General features: G+C 31.0%; 1 protein-coding gene and 2 long non-coding RNA genes across 11 annotated transcripts; 2 read left to right on the top strand and 1 right to left on the bottom strand.

Moving 5' to 3' along the window:
- Positions 1–1,322: 1,322 nt before the first annotated feature.
- Positions 1,323–2,707, bottom strand: LOC104788494 (homeobox-leucine zipper protein ATHB-12-like). Its single transcript, XM_010514265.3, has 2 exons — positions 1,986–2,707; positions 1,323–1,854 (listed from the first exon to the last, which is right to left on the bottom strand). Exons 1-2 carry the CDS (start codon positions 2,343–2,345, stop codon positions 1,486–1,488), a joined length of 729 nt encoding a protein of 242 aa, XP_010512567.2. The 5' UTR covers positions 2,346–2,707; the 3' UTR covers positions 1,323–1,485.
- Positions 2,708–4,480: 1,773 nt separating this feature from the next.
- LOC147945040 (uncharacterized) lies at positions 4,481–5,096 on the top strand. The gene is made up of 2 exons (XR_015558331.1): positions 4,481–4,623; positions 4,717–5,096. It is a non-coding gene; the product is annotated as an uncharacterized LOC147945040 (long non-coding RNA).
- A 6,348-nt stretch (positions 5,097–11,444) lies between these two features.
- LOC104788496 (uncharacterized) lies at positions 11,445–13,728 on the top strand. Of its 9 annotated transcripts, none has more exons than XR_015558332.1 (6): positions 11,445–11,645; positions 11,731–11,909; positions 12,016–12,095; positions 12,198–12,985; positions 13,079–13,141; positions 13,431–13,728. It is a non-coding gene; the product is annotated as an uncharacterized LOC104788496 (long non-coding RNA). The 9 variants fall into 9 exon arrangements; XR_015558340.1 differs by having other exon boundaries at positions 12,040–12,095; XR_015558334.1 differs by having other exon boundaries at positions 11,786–11,909.
- The last annotated feature ends 10,440 nt before the right edge of the window (positions 13,729–24,168 follow it).

Raw genomic sequence — 24,168 nt, forward strand, 5'->3', positions numbered from 1 at the left:
TAAATATAAACAACATGATGTCGAATCTAGGAGTTGAATCATAAACTTTTTGACAGTCTTTGTCACTAGGAGAAAGCAAACAAAAAAAAACAAGAAAAAGGAAAAATAACACAAAGAATCTTAAACTTTGGAGTTTATCAAAGTAGAGAAATAACCAATCAATCTACATCCTGATTAAACAACAAAACAAAATATACTACATATGCGTGCATGTAATAATTATTCTTTTGGATTACTAGAGGAGGCTAAAATTGCTCATTCCCCACCCACCAATAATAATTTGTGTATATTATTCTCATTCAATAAAGGTTTTAATATTTTCTTCTATTAAGGGTAAAGGTCTTGTCAGGTCAGTATGTGTAAGGTTAGATTTTTTTAACAGTGGTTTTCATATTTTATTACGTATCCCTAATTTAGTCCAAGATTTCGAATTGATCCGGAGACAAAAAAGAAAGAAAAATAGAACTGATACGCCTTATCACTTAATCTCTTTGAGTGTGCCAACTCTGTTATAGTATTATTTAAGAAGAACAAATCCAAACAGAAGTACATAACATTCCACAGAACTATAGAAGGAGAAGGAGAAGTAGAAACCCGAACATAGAAGCCAGAAGGGGGGGTTAGGTTTCAAAGTTGTTGGGTTCAGTTTTATAAAATAAAGAAATAAAAGCCCATTTTAAATAGGCCCAATACCCGTTAACGGAGATTTAAAGTCCCCGGTACTTATGCAACTTTAAACCGGCGGTTTATGATAAACCGTTTATCAATTAAATTTGATGATTGTTGCGGTCCTACGTAATCTTTATTACCGTTTAGATTACATTAATCACCGTCCCATCTCTTACATCGCGATGAAAGTTTTATCTGATGATTGCCTCATCAAACTCTTTTCCAAAGACTCATCGACATGAAATACACATTCACTCTCACTGTGGACTCATCCCTATTGGAACACCATACGCCAAAACTACTACCTCAGGGCTAAAGATATGATCTCAGTTAAGTAACATTTTGAATCATTCACAATCTTCATGAGCATATCACAAGATCGATCTTTAACCCAACACTGTGATGAGATTTGGTAGGTTGATTAAGTACATCAAACTCGGCTAAAGAAGAGAAAATCACAACCAGCGTTCTCTTCTTACTCTGAGTTACAAAGTAAAACCGATGCGCTTGAAACTCTCTTGCAAGTGTGACTATTATTACTCTGTTTGGTGATGTTTCATCTCATCATAAGGTACTTTTTTTTTTTCTTCTACTCAATAGTTTCTTGAAGCTCATCTTCAGTTATCTAGTTTGTTTACTTTAATGTGAAAGTGTTTTTGACTTTACTACTTATAATATTAGCTTATTGAACATAGCAAATACATAGATCGAAACAAGATTTAAACTAAAAGAAAATTGATTTTTCTTATTACATAACCTACAAAAACTATTCACACTCTTTCTTCTAATCACGTTTCTATTTTCTTATATGTTTTTTTATGTCCAAAACTCCCACCAATTATGGTAATTGCTGCTAGATTGGTCTAAGAGAGAATCAGAATTGAAACCTCCCCAATTATCTGAAGATGTCAAGCAACTATCATCAGGTTGCTCAACAATGTTCATGAGCTCATGATGATGATCAGTCTCTTCCTCGAACCTAAAATACTCTGTTTTGATGTTGTTGTTATCACCATCATCATCATTACACAGAACAATCCCTTGATTTATTAACCTCACTTCTGGCTCACACTTTCCATTATGTGACTCTGTACTGCTGCTTAGAGCCACCCCTTGTTCACCACAACACTCATGATCCCTTTCTTCTTTAGGCTTATGTATCTCTTCATTTTTTAGTCTCTCCAACTGCAAAATAGAGATTAGTTAATATCCAAAAAGATAAAAGAATATAGTTATTATTCATATATTCTTGTTTATAATTTCAAAAAAATATCATAACTATTAAAGATAAAGATGACAATAGAATCATTATGTACCTCAGAGACCAAAGCTTGCTTTTCTTTCTTCATGATTTCAAATTGTGAAGCCAAATTGTTGTAACTGGCTCTGAGAATGTTATAATCTTTCTCAAGTTGCTTTGTTTTCCAACGAGCCCTCTTGTTTTGAAACCATATAGCCACTTGTCTTGGTTGCAGCCCTAGCTCTCTAGCTACCTGCACCTTCTTCCTAGGTTCGAGCCTCGTCTCAGACTCAAATATACGCTCAAGTGACTTGATCTGTTCCTCGCTAAACCTCTTCTGGTTATAGCTCTTCTTCATCTTCTTCTTATTATTCATCATGGTCATGCCACTATTAGTCTCGCTGAAGCAACAATTGAAAAAATCTCCTTCTTCCATGGTCTTTACAAGATCTTGCAAGTTTCTTGATTGCGATTAGGAGAGAAGGTTTTGGAATTATTTGTTTCTTTTCTTCTTTGGAATCTCTGTGTTGCTCATATTGGCCGGTTTATATATATGTGGGAGTTGTTACTGTGTGTGCTTTGTAGTGTAGGGCCTCAGATTATTATTATTTTTGATTTGGAAATTTCATTAATTATTTTACCAAGACCAAAAAAATTCATTAAGTAAGACCCTGCAAATATTGTGGAACAAACGGGCTAAAAATTATAGTAGGTCCAAAATTTGTGGCTCGACACGAATTGTCTCAGGTCTCTTTCAGTTTAAGTCGTATTTCATTTCGATGTGAACTAATCATCTAACTATTTAGTGATAATATTTTCCCAACTTTTTTTCTTTTGAAGATTTAAATCTGTTGTCATATGTTCTATTATCATTTTATGGACGTGATTACTATACATATAACTATTTAAGTGATCGTTCAAGTCGTGTTTAGCAATCTTATTATAGCTAGATTCATCTTCTACCGTTTGCTAAAATAACTAAAAGAGTAGAAATTAAAAGGTATTTTAAATCATTGTACTATGTTTTAACATGCACCAACAACATATATTTCATCATTTGACATGTGATGCCAATGCCTTGTGATACTTTTTGTAGTCAAGATAATATTTGATAGATAATCATTACGAAAGAGAGAGAGAAAGTCAGATCTATTAAGCAATAAATTTTATTCGATTGTGTAACGAGATTCCACGTTCACATATTAGGATGTTCGACGGGTGTTAGAATACATCACGAATGATTTAAATATTTTTCGTTTTCATTTGAGAATTAATTTGTCGTCACTCGCACGCCATCCTTTGGAGTTTGGAAGCCGGTTACGTGAAACACGTTTAAACGTGACTTTTCCATCAGAGTATTATATAAATTTAACCTAATCTTGATTTATCTCGCTTATCCCAAAAGAAGACTAGTCATAGTTAATTCGTGATTGTATGCGGTAATTAAGTTGACAAAAGTATTGTTTAACTCTTCAATTTAGTTAGATTCACTATCTTTCAGGCTTTATATTCTTAAATAGTATAGATAGCTGACAGAAATAAAGAAAAAGAAAGAATATTTTGCACACACCACATATCGTACTGTAGTACTAGTTTACGCGATGCTCTACGCGTTTACTTTCGTAACACGGAAAACAAGAAGATGATCACGAGATCATGGCTTTTAGAGTTTTTTTCTTTCTTTTCTTTTAGATCTATATTGACTTCCATGCAAATGAAAAGCAAACTCCTTTTTTGGGCAATGAAAAAAAAGTAAACTCAATTTAGATCAATACAATAAAAGTAGGATGCGTTGTTCTCCTCTTCTGACACATCAGCTTCTGTATTGAATCAGGTGTTGACACTTCAGTTAAAATCTCTAACCAACTAAATTATAACATTAATACACATCAGCTGATTTTACTCTTAGGTGGACCAAAAAAAAGTAAAACGAGAGCGTTTACTCAATTGCTCGATTTCTTCTTCTTCGTCCCCGGTCCAACTGATGTTGAATGCGATTTTCTCGATTTAATCAATTGCTCGATTTTTTTTTTCGTTTCTGTAAAAAAAAATCAATTGCTCGATGTTGTATCTACAAGAAATCTGATTTTTGGATGAACTTCAATTGCTCGATGTTGTTTCTACAAGAAATCTGATTTTCGGATGAAATTTTGTTGGATATAGGCCGGTGAACTCATGAAAATCGAGTACCAGAAAAAGGTTGCTAATTTTTTCTTCACATACTCAATCTAGATATCTGAGTAAGCCCTTTATCTCGATGCTTAATGTTTTTCCCTGAGTTCTGTTTGATTATTGATTCCATGTCTCAGTGTGGTCTGGATATAATATTAACAATCTCTGCTTGTTTGGGATTTTTTTTTTCGGTATATGAAAGAGCATCTGGTTAGAGGAAGGGAGTGGGAAGAGGTGTATCATGTGATCTACGATGAATGGTTTCTCAATCGCATGGGATATACTCCTCACTATTAGGAATGGAATTCAATTCCTGAATCTAGGTTTTTTTTATTTATTATCTGTGCAATAGCTCGTTGGGATAGTGATTATGGAAAATTGTTGCCCTGTGTTATGAAGGTTTGAAAAGGTAACCGAGCTTCTCTATGTATGTTGGTTCGAGAATCGTGGCAGAACGAATAGTAAAAAGTTGATGCTTGGATTAACATATATAGTTTCAAGAACTTGATCATAAGTTTGTCAAGTGACTGATAAGCCTCTAGGTAATATAAATCATTCACTTTGTTTGCATCTTTTACTGAATTAGTGAATCATGTGGTTGTTGTTGTTTTTATTTTTTTAAAACTGAATTTCAGGAGCATCGGACAAGAAGATGCTTAGAGAGACTAGAGATGTCATGGGACATGTGAGGTTGAATAGAGAACAAGGTTATTATACCAGAGGATGACTATAATAAGAGTATGCATTCTCATGCATGAAATTTTATTAATATCAGATTTGTGTGTCGGAGGAAGATTGAAAAAGATGTTCACCGCGGAGTATTGGTATGGGTGGAAGAATTTTCAGTCAAAGCTGAAAAGAGAAGACGCTGGGAAATTAAAGAATGGTATGTACAATAAGCATTACTTATCATATAGGAAAGCTAGAGAACTTTTTATTTTCTGGATGTTTTAACTGTTTATTTTCTGCAAATACTATGAATCCCCTGTTTTTAATGTAAGAGATTTTGATGGAATTTGTTTTAAGCTAGAAAACAACGCAAAACCATCGAAATAATGAACACATACAACTTAAAATCATCAAAATCAACTGTGAAGCTTAAGGGGCAATCCAGATACTTCAAACAAAACCCAGAAAAATCAACTTAAACCTAGCAAAATACGAACATGAAAAGCTTAAGGGCCAATTATAACATGGGTTGAAGAAGAAGCGAACCTGAGAGGGATTAAGAAGAAACAAGCTCAATTATAACATGGGTAAAAGCGACCTTAAGCTGAAGGATTGGAAAGTCTTTGATTTTTACTCAAACGCTTCTGAATCAAATTTGATTTTTCTAGAATCAAAATAACGATGAAGCTATTGTTTTGGGGAAATTTTGACCGGTTTACACATTTTGACCGGTTTAGTGGTTTTGGTAATTTAGAGTGGTTTGGTAATTTTGACCGGTTTAAGCATTTGATGGATTAAATAGTTAAACTATTACTCATTATAACATAACTCAATTGATCCATTAAACCATTTGAACCACTAACTCAATTTATTCATGAAGTCATTACGATAAAATGTTTCAACTCATTACAGTCTACGGGTTGAGTTGAGTTGTGATGATCCATGAGACTTGATCCATTTAGGGAAAGTACATAGTATACGTGTTAATTTAATTGACATATAAAAGCTAAAAACATCAATAAAAATAAAAAAACAAATACAGCAAAACAAAACTGCACAATGAATCATTCACAAAATAATTCACAAATAAAATGCTAAAGATTTAATAAATTTCTAATCCAACACAAACATACAAAACAACATATAATAAAAAGAAAAAAAAACATACACACAATAATTAAAATTACAAAAAAAATTACACAAAATCCTCCCGCGGCGTAGCGCGGGTAGTATCCTAGTTAATTCTTAAAAGAAGTAAACTGGCCTTAATATCGTTTTGGTTTCTTTTTACCATGACCGTTTTTTGTTTTTTTTTTTCTAAAAAGAATTATGTATCCATTCAGAAGAACCAAAAGTTTTGTTCCTACTATTATTTATTTAAAATTTTCTTGCATTCTTCCTATACTAGCTAGTACTAACGAGTAACGATATTTATACTTATCTCAACCATGGCATTTGACAAATTGTGGTTTAAGCAACTAGTACTAATATTTATGACAAACGCAACTTATATAATAAATGTTTTAATGATTAGTTTAAGGTTACGTTCACCTTGCTTCTCGGAAATCTCTTTTGACTTATTAAACACAAACAACAAATTAAATTTGGCCATTTGTGAACTCTGGCGGCTTCATCGATCCAACGTCACTTGAGCCATTCATTAAAAAGTAAAGAAAAAAAAAAACTCATACATATATCAATGTGCTTCAAAATCAGAAATTATATCAAGAAAACTTTGATTTTGGAGAGAATGACTAACATCAAGTTGTTTCAATAAGGAAAGGACGAATTTTTTGGTATATACTCCCTCTCCCTCTGTTTCACAAAGAGTGTCATTTTGACACATTTCACACAAATTAAGAAAAGTTTGAATTATACTTATTTGCCCCTATTTATTAAGTGATTAATGATCAAAATTCAATGAAAATAACTTTGGGTTTAGGGGTAAAAAAGAAAATTTAGCATTAAAACACTCATTGGAAATGTAAAATGACATTCTTTGTTAAATAAAAAATTTTCTCCAGAATGACACTCTTTGTGAAACAGAGGGAGTACAATGTAATGAATTAAGATATGTAATTTCACACAAGTAGCAATCAAAGTTGTCAAGATCAACCACTGTTCCATTGCCATTTGGCACCATTCAGAAAGCTAAGTTGATAAAGAAAACTAAAAAAAAGTGACGTGGTGGTTACTTTGTGGTTGTCTCTGAATATTGCGTCCGACAAATGTTATCACGTGTCGAAGTTAGATTAAATGTTAGCCGTTGTTGATAAGATGCGTAAGGGAAGATGTCTATACCCTTTTTTTTTTTTTCATTATTCATTTTCCGAAGAGAGATCTAATTCTGTTTTTAGTTTTTGCTTTCCTAATGAATTGGTTATGTTTGTTAAAACCTTAAGAAATTATATTCGATCGAGTTTAGATACAGCCCGGTTCTTAATACTGTTACGTTTTTTGTAGTTTAAAATTTTAAGAGCAATTTTTTTTTTGTTTTGTCAAACTTTAAGAGCAATTTCAATAGTGGGAATTTGGAATATGAAAAAATATTGCGACATATTTTTCTATATGGTTTTTAAACATATAGTTTTCATATACATTGAACCAATCGAACATTAAAAAACGTTTGAATTACACCATATTTGTTTAATTACTTTTTATCAAAAGCGCCTTGTCATGACTTGTTTGTATTTTGTATATTCTTCCAACCTCTTCGTCTAGCCGCGTGTAAAGTTTATTGAACATCTATTAATTTTTTTTTTCTTTTTTGGATCTCTCCTACAAAATATGAATTCTGATTGCGAGATATATAGTGTTTGAAGTAATATACATTTAATGCTTCTGCTGAAAAAAACCCTAAGTGTCGTCATTAGAATGTGATACTAAAACATTGTTGACTAAGCTCGGTGTTATGAAAGACACAGAAAAAGGCCGATCGATTTTAAGCTTACCGATATACAAATTAATATCATTCACCTTGTTCAAGACAAGGTAGGGTTCGTAGGGTTCATGATAAGATGCGGAGCCAATGAGGAAGAGACACTTATTTCACCACCGTCCTAAAGAAAACAAATTATATGTGATGATAGTAACCTTTACAAAGAAATTATAATAAAAGTGAAAGTTTATAAAAAGAACTTTTGATTAATATTTCAGTTTATTGTTGTTGTTATCTACAGACCATATGGAGTATAATTTAAGATTAAATTCTCTATCACGAGAAACTCTAATGGCCAACAATCTTGCGCTACTTATTTAACTACTTTTGAAGTGTCGGAAAGCTTCGGATTCGTCTAGAAGGTTTAAAAGGAAACTGTGTTCGGCTCACGTGCAAGGTATGGTTGTTGAGTAGGTTTAAGATCGTACTTAGCAGAGGTTTCTTATTATGTCGTTGGAAAGGTTTAAAGACTGGGCGACTGGCAACTATTACATTTTAAGGTGACCAAAACATATGATAAATATATATATATATATATATATATATATCTTTCAGGCTTGACAAACAACTCACGTCAAAATTGGAATTTTGACCCGTTGGGATGCGTTCGGTGCGTTTGCCAGTTCTTTGTAAATGAAAGATTTGAATGTCAGCAACACACTTAGAATCGAGTATGGGTTATACAATCTTCTAGGATTCGGACTATTATTGTACTTTAAGACCCAAAGGAGAAGCTATTTTAAGTTAAAAGCCCATTTAGCTCGTCTGGACCAATTGCAAAACAGCGGTAACTTGAATCATTGGACCAAATGGGCTTTCTTGGTAACAATTTTCATTCATTTTTAGGTTTAAAGATTACAAGTACTATTTTGCGCGTACACACACACACACACACACGAAATAAAAATGATTACAAGTACTGTAATGTAGATATGCTTATTACTATATATTAGTATTAAAAAGAAGACAAGTAAAAGATGAAAAGAGTGATGGAGATGTTTTAGAGGACATGGTAAAAAGAACAGTAAAAAAAATGCTATGACAAGCGTCTTATCAAAAGACCTTTGAATGTTTCTTATAATATAGTATAATATAGTAAAGTACTATTTTTAATTTTTACCAGTATGAAAATTTCCAATCTTTTCATAGTGACCACAAAGACATTAAAACACATGAATTAGGTGCAATTAAAAAAATCATTTAAGGAGTTTGGAATCTGAGGCGAGAGAGAGTAATTAATGAGAGAAGAATGGCAGAGAATACGAACAAAGAGGCATTAAATGCTATTATTGTACTCTCTCTCGCTCTTCCTTCATTTTTCCCTAATTACAATGCTACCCCTACCCTATATTACTACTAGTAATATTTCTTTTTACCTTTTTCTCTTAATTTAAGGAATTGCAGATTTAAAGTGCAGCTGGACTAGAGTTTTATACTCCTCTGTCTCACAAAGATTGAAGTTTTAGAAAAATTTCTTTGTCTCCCAAAAATTGATGTTTTGAATATTTTTAATAATTTTTGTTTTAATGATTATTGATGTTGTAGAGTGTATGGAGTGTAAAAATGGGAAAGTAAAAAAGTGAAAATAATAAATTATAAATTAATCATATATTCCCTCTGTCTTAATATGTGTGTAAAATACTAAACTTCAATCTTTGTGAGACAGAAGGAGTATTTATTTATTAGTAACACAATATACAATTTTAAGTTTTTAATAATAGTACGAAATTTCCGCAGTTCTATATGAACCAAGAATAAAACAACTTTAACTGTTGTTGTTGATAGTTTGAAATTTCAAAATTATCATGCCCATGTCGTAAATAAAGTAAACAAAATAATTATAAAACTTATGCTCTCTTGTCTGAAAATTTCATTTACTTTGTGGATATTTATATATAATGCTATGATGCAAAATAGAGGATTAGATCAAAAACGTAAAAATTTCCTACTTTTTATGTAATATATATTTGGAACGAAGTCACAAGCTAAGTCTTGATAGAAAGGGATACTCTTTTTTCACAAATGAGACACTTATATATGTGTAAGGTATAACAGATGATTAGCATACTAGACAGATGTATAATTGTTCGCTTATACGAAATTGAAAAGGAATGTACGTAGGAGCGGGATAACGTGGGGATTTGACGTTTTCCTCTTGGTTTCTCTCTTTCAAGACACAACACAACTCTCGAAGACTGTCAACAACGTTGAAATTGGAGCTGTAAGAATCGTCTTCTCCATTTGTCATTCTCATGCACAGTCTACGTATTTCCCCACGCTTACACTACTAACATACGCATGCATTTCAATTTTTTTGTACATATATGTGTAAAAAGACTATAATCATCTCGATTCTCCGTTGACAACTTGAAGGAACCGGATGAAATCCAACTCATATACCTGTTTTTTTGTGGTTTAGTCACGTGTCTTTCCATCGATAGTCGGGTTGCAGTACGTAGGAGATGTTTGGTTTTCTCTAATAACTTTTTTTGCACTATACAGGAATTTATAGATGTAATATGTTATATATATTATATGTATGCGAGGTACTTGCATGTTAATAAAATTAGTGAATATCATTTCTTACATTTTTTTTGTCAATAACTCTATATTAATTAAGAGGCTACGGTGAAATAATTTTGCATATAATTATAGACCATGCGAATTTTGAAATTATAGTTTAAATACTTTTTTTTTGGTTATATAATGCAATATAATTTTCCCCTGTTTATATATATAACGGGAAGATTTTTCATTAGGTATCTTGGACATTAGGAAACTAACAAATGTTGCAGCACATGTCGCGGGCACTCTCTAGCGCTACAATCTCTGTTCTTTATAAAAAATAAATATTAATAATAAGTTTTCTGTTTGTATTTGGTGATGTATGGAAAGACAATAAATACGTTAGGACCTTTTCTATAACAAAAATGAATGCATCACAAGGTCCAAAAGAGATGAATTCTTCTAATTATAATTGCTACAGTTTCTTTATATGTTACACACATACATTATTTGTAGTCTTTATATCGTAAAACTAAAATATACTCCCTCTGTTTCATATTAAATGTCATTTTTGAGTTTCTCACACATATTAAAAAAATCATTAAATTTTCTATTTTACCCTTTATTAATATATTAATCAATTTTTTCTATTGGTGTATACATTAATTAGTAGGGATAAAATTGGAAAATTTACCAAACATCTACATTGGAAATATAAAGTGACACTTATTTTGTAACAAAATAATCAGTCTAAAATGACACTTAATATGAAACAGAGGGAGTAGTTAAATCTTATAGATATAATAATATTTTTCATCAATTATATATAACAACTGGCATGAATTATCGTGTTATTTCTTAAGAAGTACTACTCCCTCCATTTTTAATTACTTGTCATTCTAGAGGTTTTCACACATATTAAGAAAACAGATAAATGTTCTATTATACCCTTGTTTGACTATTAGAATTCTAAAAGATTTAATTTTTTATTTATTTAATAGGGGGCAAATAAGATAATTTTATACTAAAAATCCCTACTATTATTTTGAAACACAGTTTATGGACTAAACTTTCGTTTTGTAAGAAATTACAAGGGTATGCCATTGGAGTTATGACCAAATATTCGATTTTTTTAGAGGGTAACAACAAAATTTCACACCCCTCTAAACGGATAAACACGCGGATCCTAAACGACCCGTTTTAAGAATTCTGATTCTTTTATTTAATCGTGACCGTTGATTAATTTTTATCGTGTCCGTCGATTTAAAAAACCTAAAAAGGTGTTTCTCTCTATACTCTTTGTCGCCGTCAATCACTTACACAAAACTTTTTTCTTTAGCCTCTCCTCTCTCGCCGTCTCTCCCAAATGGATTTTTTTTTTCTTTTTGTCGACAAAGTCGAAGAGATGTAGTCATGTAGAGGAAGAGAAGAAGGCAAGATTTCATGGCTAAGGTTTTTGTTTCTCTTTTAACTAAATTTACATTTTAAGTCTATGTTTTATGAGTAAATTCCAAGTTTAATTGGAATTTTGTTTCAGAATCTTGATTTGTATAATGATTTTGTGTTCGTCTGATCATCATCACGATTTTGAGATGATAACCTCAGTCTCATTAATTCGCAATAACTCAACCTCAGAAACATGCGTGATTCATCTCTCCGGTCAAGTAAGCCTTGCTCTGTCGCCGCCGTCAATTTATGGTTTCATGCTCGCAAGAGGTAATATACCGTTATTAAAGATTATGTTTATGCAGAAGATTAATTCTGAACTAAATTACTTAAGGCAATAGAGAGTTTCATAAATGTTTACATGTATGACATGTAGTTTTTTTGGCCATGGAAGGTGCAGAGGATTTCCTTAGAATATGAAACATTTCAATATTATCAAGCTCTGGATGTGAAAAGGTTAATTTCATTTCTTTAAGCCAAATTTATAAAATATATATTCTACCACTTATAGAACAAACATTGAGGTTTAACCTAACTTAAGGGACTTTTTGTCTCTAGGATTAGAGAGGTGACTTATAAGAAGAGAGGTGAAGATGATTCGGTGATCAATTTGAAGAAGAAGAAGAAGAAGATATCGACTCCGAACATGAGTCCAACCCTCAGCCTAATTACGCTTCTATAAATCTCTCCCTCTTCTATGTCATTTAATTCGCCATGTTTTTTTTTCTTTTCAGTTTTTGCATATTCACGGGCAATGATTTTTTTTATCACACGTTGGACTGATTTCATATGCAATGGTTTTATTTAGTAGAATCTATATGCAAGCTATTATTAGTCCATATTTTACTCTGTTTTCTTAGTTTCAAGTATAATCTTCTTCTTGACCTTAGTACACGTTGAACTTAATTCACTAAGGTTAGTTTTATAAAACATTTTTCTTTTAATAGTAGGGATTGGTGATGGTTCACTATCTGTATATTTATACATCCTTGAATGGTTTTAGATTTGAAAAACCGATACTTATAAGTAAACAGATCCTTATGATATTGGTGATGATTCGGTTTGTCTAAGTTGTATATTGCATGTTTTGGTAAATTAATTTGCAGAGTTTGGTTGTATCAGTTGCAGGTTCTGTTTCTAAGTTGCAGGTTTATTTTGAAATATAATTTTGTTTGGTTTACAGGCTTGATGATTCACGTTTACAGTTGAAATTTGATTTGCTTTAGATGCGTTTACGAAATACTAGGAAACATGATGAGGAACTTGACACAAGTGGGACAACTATTCTCGAGAGTGCATCTAATTCCATGAAACGATTTGCAGTCCATCTAGCTCATCCTCTTAAGGTTTGAACTCTTTAACCAAATCCCAAAATCTTGATGTGATATTTCTCTTATCTTCAATCTTTGAAAGGTACTGATTTACTTCTGTAACTTCAGCAATGCAGAGTCCTCCGGGTTGGAGAAGAAGTCGGGATACACATACCACCACTCCTCTTTGAGGTACGTATTACTATTAAATTCTTTTTGTTACCTTTTTCCTGAACCATTGTTAATATTTCTAGTTTCTTACCTTTTTGTTGTGTAAGTTTGCAGGTTTTAGTTAATTATTTTGTAGGGTTCGGTTAATTAATTTGCAGATTTTGATTATCTAAGTTTCATGTTTGGTTTGTCTAAGTTATATAGATTGCAGGTTTCGTTTGTCTATGTTACAAATTGTAGGTTTTTGTGAATTAATTTGGCTTTATAAGATGCAGGTTCAGATTTGAGAAAATGCAGGTTTTCTTTGCAGGCTTGATGATTCATGTTTGCAGATGAAATTTTATGTCCCATAAATGCTTTTCAAATGACTAAATGAGGAACTCGACAGAATTGTTACATTATATCTTCTTAGCAGACTTCAACAATGCAGGGTTCTCCAGGTTATGAACTGGGGAAATTTACAAGAAATATGTCAATGGTCGAATATGTAGAGTTGTAAGCTGTTACCAAAAAGACAAGTTTCGTTTTTGTTTTTTTTTTTCTATTATACTCATTCTCTCTGTTAAATTATTTTGGAAATCATTAATGATATTTTATATTTTGTGTGATCCAGTCATCAAAATTGAATTTTGATCCATATTTTGTAAGTGGGATTCTATATGTTTAATGTTGTTATAATGTTTTTGTACTCGAATTAATTTGTGAAACCAAGACTTTTTGATCTGGGAAAATCATTTATGATCATGTGTCTTTTGTCGACAATTTCCTGAGAAACCGGTTTGGACGACCTAAGAAGTAGCTAGCTATTTAACAGAGAGAATTATAAGAATATGTAGACAAACAAAACCTTTAATGGAACAGGCAAGTTAACCCGGTCTTTTAAATTTAATCCGTCAATTTAGTGAGAAACCGGCTTGGACGACCTTTAATGGAAAATCGTTAATGATCTGGCTCTATGGTATTATTTTTATATAAATGTTTGTAGAACGGGTTAATTATTTTATAACTTTAATACATTAAACCTGAACTTACAATTATTTAAACAAATAACTATATAAATCTTTGATTTTAATATATCAATGGTTAAAATGTTAATAAGATATGTCAATTAAAGTATATAAACAAATTTATTAAATAATTTTTATTAAGATTAAAATTATACTGTTCAACTATTAAAAAAACATTAAACTTTACAATTTATGTTGTCTACTATGTAATTATTTAAATGAAAACATTAATGGAATATAAAATTTCTAACGGGATGGATCGAGACGGGATGGGATGAGACTGGACTGGACGAGATTTAACATCCCATTAAAAAAATTATTTTAACATTTTCAACAAAAGCGGGTTTTGCTTGATTATTACGGATGGATTGCAAAAAAATATATTTTCGAGGTGATGAAGATGATGATCATGTTTATTTTCGGTATGAGTAGCGGTATTCTACATATACACTAAAATATTGACAAAACACCGTAGAAGAGTGGCCAAGTAATTTTTATGGAAAATTCTAATATTATACAATTAAAATTTTACAACCTAAAAAGGTTTATTATTTGACTGAATATATGTTATACCAGTGTGTTTTAAGTAACTTAATTAACTAATTAAATACATATACTTTTCAAAAAATAATAACTAAAATTTGAGAAAAGGTTCATTCTATTTATGGTATTAAGACGAGAAATAATATGTAAACTGAAACGGGTAATTCACATAATGAGAACCAATATATTGAACAATTTTTTTTTTAAAAAAGGTCTTAAATTAGAGTAAAAAAAAAGGTCTTAAATTTTAGATAAAAATAGGAAATTAAAAAATATAAGTAGATAAAATTCAAATGTCAAGTTTTCACTAATTTTGATACGGATTGACTATGGAACATATAACTAACTATTTTGGAACAAGCAATTTTAAAATTTTGGTATTTTTGAAAACAGTTATATAGTTTTTGAAAATTATAATTTTTTGATAATTTCAACTTACTAAATAAAAATATATTCAACGAAGAACTCTCGTATCCCATTTTTATTATTACCCCATCTCTTTTAGTAAACATTGTGTAACGATTAATAATTTTTTTTAAAACGAACATTAGACAAAAAATTATGATTGATACGAGACGAGACAGGACTAGACGAGACGGGATGAGATGAGACGAGAGAGGATGAGTTGTGATGTGAGGAGATTGGACAGGACAAGACATGTTTCCTGTTCCAAAGTAAATACGTTTAGGTTTATTTTAAAAACAATCACATTAAAATAACGCATCTTTGCTACAACACCTGGATTAATATAATTCTTAGTCAACACCTGAATATTTTGTCCCGTGCTGTAGCACGGGTTACTACTCAACAAGTGACAATGAATTTTTCATTACCAAAATGACAATTGCTTTGGCTATATAACTTCACTAGAATTCCAAAATTTTAATCTTGACATTTTTTTTAAAAAAATGTTAAAACAGAGAGTTGTCCTTACATAAGTTAATTTTCCTATCTTTTTCTGTCTATCACATAAAATATAGATAGTAAAACTTTTACTGAAATGTTAGTATTCCACTTATGAATTAAGCCATTCAATGTTTTTTTTAAAAAGAAATATATTATTGGAAAATTATTTACCCTGTTAATTAACATCGATATTAGAACACTGATTTGAACATGCTTATATGTCAACCACATGTCCTAATATGAAAAAGGGAAATGACAATGATCAACACAAAAATAATCACTATATTACATACTAAAAAAAATAAAACTATAATAAGAGATGCGGCGAGACAAGACATGATAAGATGTGATGTACTTTCTGTTACAATTGAAAAAGACTATATAATTTCAACCGAAATCTAATTAAAAGACGATTAAAATATTTAATCATAAGATTTATTTAGTTTTTTAATATACTCTTAATATCACCAGAATTATCTTAATGTTTCTGCACATAATTATATAACAGAATGTAAATTAAATTATAATTAAAAGTCCAATCTATTTATGGCATTACGATGAGAAGTAGTGGATATGAGACATAAATGAGTAATTTGTATAATAGAAAAAATGGTACTTAAACGATTTACAAAAAAAATGTTGACTCTGTGACATGTAAATAATTACTTTGAGACGGGTAATTTGAGAATTTTAGATATTTTTGAAAATATTTGAGAGTTTATGAGAATTACAATTTCTACTAACTATATAAATTAAACATTCAAATGGAGAATACATGTATTTCGTATAAAGTTTTTAGCCAAAATTTATTAATAACATTATTATATGGATAATTATTTAAAAGAAAATGGTTATAGGACATAAAAATTATAACGGAATGGATTAGGACGGGATGGGATGAGATTATACAAGATTTAACACCCGTAACCAAATTCCTTTAATATTTTCAACAAACACAGACTGTGATTATTATGGATGGAATGCAAAAAAATATATATCTTCCAGTTGATGAAGATCATGTTTACTTTCGGTACGAGTTGCACTGTTTTATATATACACCAAAATATTGACAAAACACCGTAAAAGTGTGGAAACCTAATTTTTATGGAAAATATTGATATTATACAATTAAAATTTTATGACCTAAAATGGTTTATTATTTGACCGAATATATGTTTTACCAGTGTTTTTTATGTAATTTAATTTACTAATTAAGTACATATACTTTAAGAAACAATAATTAAATTTTGAAAAACCCCAATTTATTTATGGTATTTATTAAGAAATAGTATACGTAAACTGAAATGGGGAATTTTGGTATTCCATCTAAATATAATTTTTGAAAATTATAATTTTTAATTTCAACTAAAATAATAAAAAAAAAAATTCAACAGAGAACTCTGGTATTCCGTCTAAATATCTTACCCAATCTTTTTTTGTAAAAATTGTCTAAATATTTTATATACAAGATAACGAATGTAAGACAAAAAATTCTGATGAATATGAGACGAGACTAGATGAGATGAGACAGGATGAGATGGGATGGGTTGGGATGTAAGGGGATGTGACAGGACGTTTTTCATTACAAATTAAACATGATTAGGTTTAATTTTTTAATTTATACATGTGCTGTAGCACTCGGATTAATATATTTTTTAGTCATTTATATGAAAATATTTTGTCCCGTGCTGTAGCACGGATTACTACCTAGTAACATTGGAAAGCGAGAACGACAACTAAAATGAAACAAAAAATTAGGCCTAAAACGACAAGTATTTTAAAACGGAGGGAGTAATATTATATACACACAAATACAGGCAGATATTGGTTGACAAAAGGAAAGACTTTTTGGTCTCGGAAAAAGGATTTCTTCGAAAAGTTCCCTTTTTTTTTGTTCCCCGTTTTTAGAAGAACTACCGTTATGGAAGATTGTTGAAATTTGAAGTAGATTTTGCTGACACTAGTTAATTTATTTTATGGCTAATTAATAAATGTGGAAATTTACCAATATATATGAAGTGTAACTCGCGTACGTTTTCGCATATTATAGTACTCAGTAAGTCAGTATGTGTGTAACTAAAAAGGATAAATGTGCTAGAAAATAATCAAGAGACTTTAAATAATGTTTTTTTTTATATAATCTTATGGAGTAATAAAAGTTGAATGAAACAGGAGAGTGAAAAGGAAACGATGGCAAAATTTTAATTTCAGAAGTAGAAAGAAAATGGAAAAAATATTAAGTTGAGAGACAATAAATGAAGAATGGTGATATTGGGCAGATCAATAACTCAACCACTCCTCTGACTAACTTTTATAGACAAACCCCTTTTTCTCCTTTTGATTCCCTTTTCCATTTCTTTTCATCTACTACTATTATCTTTGTATACTAGCTAATATTTTACTATTCCACTTTTTTTTTTAATCTTTATGATTTGATCGTTTCTCTATACCCTTATTTGTTTCGTTTTCACGCTCACTGATTATCATCTTCCTTGTTTTTCCCCCCTTGATTTGGTCAAATCGTCGTCACGAAAGCTTAAGTAAAAGAGTAAATGAATTCTTATACATCATTCATTATATTATGGGTAGGATATAAAAAGATTCAAGGACAATGAGGGACATGGACTACGTTTTTGATTTTGCTTTAACAAGTAAAAAACCATGGTAAAATGAGAAATCCATTGACATGTCTCAAAAAGTAAATCCAAATGTTTACGTTGAAATCTTGAAACTTGAAATATTTTTTTACACTGTTTGACCAAAACATAAATACAAAATATACAAACAAGTAAATAGGTGTAGGACCTAGCCACCCAGAACCCATGTTTATTTTGTCTTGTATAGCTTTGGCTCTCTCTCCACTACTTACTCTCTCTCTCTCTCTCTTGAGTCCTCTCTTCTTATTTACTTATCCCTCTCATCATTCTCTTCATCACCACATTCACTCATCTCTCTCTCTCTCTCTCCCTCTTTCTCTTCCTTGATCTCAGCCGGATCTGATGGGGGACGAACACAGAAGAGATAGAAAAATATATAAGAAATTTCTAGAAAAAAAAACCCTAATTGAAAAAAGGATAGAGGGATTTCTCTTTTGAGGGGACTGTTGTCTGGCTCGAGGACTCTTGTTCTAATACAATCTCATTATTTGGATAGTTTCAGATCTGATGATTGATTAGGGCTTTTGGTGTCGTCGGACCAGGCTTCATTCCCCCCAATTATTACTCCCTCTCAATCCAAACCAACGAAGAAGTTTCGTCCCTTTTTTTCAGCTTTTTATCTAGGGTTTCCATTTCTCTATCCAATCTATATTTAGTTCAATGTGAAAAAAAAGTTTCGTTGTCTTAAAACTTTTTCCGTATACGTCTTCTAGATCTTTTGAGTTTCAGGTGTGTTTTGATTCTTTTTTTTTTTGTTTGTTACAGATTGGTGTAATGATGAAGGAATCTGACTCATGTGATAAACTGAAAAAGTCTTTCATCATTACTAACTTTTTCTCGTTTTTTTTTTCCTCTGCCTATGATTTTGTAATGATTTGTTTTGTTTTGTTTTTTTTAATGATGTCAGGAACGAGTTAGCATTCACAGAGTAGATCTATTCATGGTTGAGTATTAATTATGAGGGTTATTTTAATTTCAGATCCGCCTGTTTCTCTAAAACTAAACCAGATCTACTAGATCTGAAAGCTAGATCTGGATCTTTCAAACGAGTACTATACTATATTTATGTTTCTTGCTGGTACACAACTCCTAGACTAGGGCTTCGTCATTCCATTAACCATATCTAGCTACTTCAAATTATGATAATTAAAATTTCTAGATTCCCACATTTCCTTCTTTTCTTTCAGGGTGATTGTTTTGTTCTATTACACTAACACTTTGCCTTCAGCAGTTGCTTCAAGCATGGACGATCAAGAAACTTAATCGGATATACATTTTCCAATATTGTAATTTGTAAAAAGATATTGTTCTATCTACTCGTTTGATTGACTTATCTTATACCATAGTCAGTTATGTATTTATTTTTTAACTTTTTGGAACGTAAGACGATTTTTATTACATCACCCAAGTGTCAGGAACTCCACTTTTAGTTTAGCAAAAATATATACCGTAAATAGTAGTAAATCGTGCTATTATAAGTTACAACTTTTAAAAACTTTGTATGCTATCAAATCGAAGTCAACTACATTGGAGGTATGAACCAAGTACCGTCAAACCCAATAATCAACAAGATTCATGTTAAGAAATGATAAGATCAAGTTAAATAAAAATGACAAAAATTTACTGATTTGTTGCACGTTTGGTTTAATGTAGTGTGTAAGTGAAAAGTGAAACTCTTTGATTTTCATTACCTCTGTGTAAAAGTAAAAAAATTACAAAGTGAACGGATATAAAAGTGTGGTGGAACGATGGAATGTTTTTCTTTTAGACATTCGCTGGATCAGAACAGAAAGAAACAGATAATTAATTAAAAATGGATGAATATTAAAAATTAACACCAGTCTGTGATAGAGTTTAAACTTTTAAGTTCAAAAAGAAGAAAATTTGCTTTTTGAATTCCAAAAGATATCTTTTCACTAGTGACTGATTACACAAATTACCATGACTTTTACATTTTGTCTTTTTTGACTTTGTATTCTTTTAACAAGTTACTATGTGGCTTTATTAACGAAGACTTTGACCTCTCTTTTTTTTTTCGTCTAACCACGGTTTCAGTGTCTGTCTTTATAGCTACCTCTAGGATTTGATGTCTAATCTAAATCTTTGTTCCATTTCGTAATTACGTTTCTTTCTTCTACTGTACGCATCATTATGCAAACAAAAAAATTTGAATAATTTTGGAAGACAAAAATCCTCAATAAGCCAAAATACACACATACTCTATTTACCGAAAATATTTCTGATAAATTTTGGTTCTGAATAAAAAGTACAGTATGTATCTTGCTATGTCCCATACTTTAGAAAAAAAAAAAATCATAAGAGAGAAGTAATTAAGAAACAACAATGTCAACAAAGGCCCAGTTTGATCCGTCCGGTGGGCCAATTAATTTTTTTTCCACAATTCCACATCGCTCATTGGCCTTTCAGCTTTGGGTTGAGTTTTCTTTTTTGGTAATTCGTTGTCTCAACTAATCCACAAAAAATCATGTTGCTAATCTACTAGCATAATAATCTGCAATTTATGCTAGGCACAAGTATATTGTGTTTTTGAAATTGTACAAATTCACAAAGATGTTTCACGGAATGAAAATATGTATTTTGTATCGAACTCCAAATTTTGTAATTTATTGATACTATCATTCTTACAAATGGTTAGGTTAGTTCAAGTCCTTTTTTGTTAGAATATAAATTAAACAATGATATGATCTATTTCCAGTCTTATGTCTTCTTTTATACTAGTCATTATAACCAGCTAACCAGCTAATCGTACTTAAGATACAAAAATGCTTTTTTAAGAAGTTCCGTATCGTTCCAAATGTGAAGAAGTATTTGCTTCGGCATCACCCACTTGGAAGTTGGAACGGTCTTGTTATTTCCTTTTTTTTTTTTTGTTCATTCTACTCGTTGTCAACTCTTTTTAATTTCTATTTATTTTGAGAAATAGTTATTTATAGTTTATTTTTTCTTAGGGGCTGTATTCAACTTAACATTTTAATTGATTTGTCTTGACATTTTAATTGATTTGTATAAAATTTATAAGTCTTATGTTATTCAATCATGAATTTTAAAAAATATATTAAAATTCATTGTTATTGAACTGATAATTTAAAAATCTACTTTAAAATCCACTGTTATTCAAAATAGTTTGTGGATTTAGATTTTAATAAGTTTTATTAGAGATTTTGGAGGATTTGTTTAGTTAAAAATAGATAAATCAAAATCTCATGGTTTTAGTTGGAATTTGAAAGAATTTTACCATAAATCATATCAACTTCCCTAAAATTTATCAAAATTCTAAATTTACTAAATCCTATAAAATCCTCCAAAATCATGGTTTCAATACGCACAATAATCCAAACTAAAACCAGACTGAAATCTAATATATAGATTTAATACAAATATTGTACAAATACTTAATTTATGTATATAAAATAATAAAATTATAACTTACTTTTACGAACTTCAATTTTATTTAAAATATTTTTTACAGCACGGATTACTACCTATTATATATAAGATTTAGAAACATCAGTTGATAAAGACCAAATACAAAAAAATAATAATAATAACAACTATAATCTATCTCGTTTCTTTTTTTTCTCTTTATCGGATAAATACCAAATACAAACAAAAAACCATAGTCTAATAGATCTATCTCGTTTCCTCCACATCACCACCCATCAGCAGATGCAGCTGTAGGAGCCTATACACTAAAATACCACGCAAAAGTTCGTCGTATAGAGTGATTTCATTAAAATTTTATATACAAAAGACATTGCTTCATCAAATTATTCTATTTGTTATATATTTTTATAATCACACTATCTGATTAAAGTTAAATGTAGCACTCAAAGGTGAACCAAACTATTAACCATGAAAATGAATCAAACATGAACGTAAGACATTTATATATGCGAAAATACTCTGTCCATGCAATTTCAATTGTCATTTTCTTTTAGGCCAACTCTTTCACTTAATTTCCTGGAAATATTTAGGCAGGAAAATAAGATTTAACCAAACAAGAAAGGATTACTCGTTTCGAGCTCGTATGAAGAAGTCGATGACTAATGAGATATATTATTAAATGAATTCCATACGTGGGCATGTCCTGAAGTTGTTGCTTCTTGTTCATTGCATCGTATCCAACTTTGGATTTTATATGTATTCAATAGGCCTGGCCTAGTCTAGTATTCAACACTTTGGCTTGTATTTGAATTTGACATACCATTATATATAATATTCATATATTTATATGTAAATCAACGTTGACATCTATATAGTAATATTAATAGTACCACTGTAGCAAATTTTTGATAAAGTCTAAAAGAATATTCAGTAATCCAGTTCCTCAGAAAGATTTCAAAGTCGATTCCGTGTAAAAAACTAATTATATTGTATAACTTCCACGTTTGATGATTTTTTTTTTTTTTGTTCTTATGTTCCATGCATATTTATTGTTTAGTTTTTCTGTCTTTAATACTGTTACAAAACTAATTCTTCTGAGTGAGCAATATCTAATAAATCTAATTTTCACAAAAAAATGTTGTTCTGTATTTATGTATTGTATTAGCAATTATTATTGTATATAGCTATTTAGTTTAATCTAATTTGAGTCTGTATAGTTTAGTTGCTTTAGAGGCTCTGGTTTAAGCCTAGTCAGTGTGTATATAAACCCCCAATTGTACATTTTATCAGATTAATGAGAATGAGATTTATTTTACTGAAATGGTATCAGAGCAAATAAACACTCGTTTTCTCTAACAAACTTTTCCGATTTGCTTCCGCCGGATAAGTTTGTTATTTCTTTTTTTTTTGGGTTTTCCGATCTCGATCGTCTTTGTAGTCTATTGTTTTTTCGTCTCTTTTGATTCCCCAGCAGATTTAGCTCGATTTCGATCTAATCTCTCGACTCTAGCTTCTTCTGTTCTCAATGGGAAAACGAAAGACCAATTCGAAGTACCGTTCATCTACACCAGATCTTCCGGAAACCGATTCTCTGATTTCTCATGACAAAACTCGAAGTTCTTCGCCGTTGCGTGTCATCACTGATTCGATGCCTCAAGCGATCAACCCTCGGGTCAAGTCTCATGCTCCGCCGTTTGAAGTTTCAAACTCTCCTGATAATGTCCACAGCCCCTATCATCTTCACAGCTCCGATCATCCAGGTCTAGTTCTTGTTCCTGACATCTTAGATGGAACCAACTATGGAACTTGGATTGTAGCGATTACAACTAGTATCGAAGCTAAGAACAAGTTAGGATTTGTGGATGGTTCAATTGTTCGACCTGATGAATCTGATCCTTACTATCTGATTTGGAAGCGATGTAACAGTATGGTGAAGTCGTGGTTACTGAATAGTGTCTCGAAACAAATCTACTCCAGCATCCTGTACTTTAACACAGCTGCTGAAATCTGGAAGGATTTGTACACTCGATATCACAAATCACATCTTCCACGCCTTTACAAGCTTCGCCAACAAATACACTCACTTCGTCAAGGTAGTATGGACTTATCTTCGTATCACACTAAGACTCAGTCACTGTGGGAAGAGCTCTCTAGTCTTCAGGTGACAGCAAGGTCTGTTGAAGCTTTGATAGCTGAAAGGGAAACCAATCATGTTATTGACTTCCTTATGGGACTCAATAGCAACTATGACACAGTTAGAAGCCAGATCCTAATGAAGAAAACTTTACCGACTATGTCTGAGGTCTACAACATGCTAGATCAAGATGACTCTCAAAGGACTGCAACTCTTCCTACCACAGGATCTCTGGACTCAACAGCTTTTCAGGTTTCTCAATCGTTACCTCAACAAGGTTCCTCTTCTGGTGGTTATCAGTTTCAACGAAGAGATAAACCTATCTGCACTTTCTGTGGACGTATTGGCCATCTTATGGATAAATGCTACAAGAAGAATGGTTATCCAGTTGGTCAT

This window comes from Camelina sativa, chromosome 5, assembly GCF_030686135.1.
Source record: "Camelina sativa cultivar CO46 ecotype springtype chromosome 5, ASM3068613v1".
NCBI lineage: Eukaryota > Viridiplantae > Streptophyta > Magnoliopsida > Brassicales > Brassicaceae > Camelina > Camelina sativa.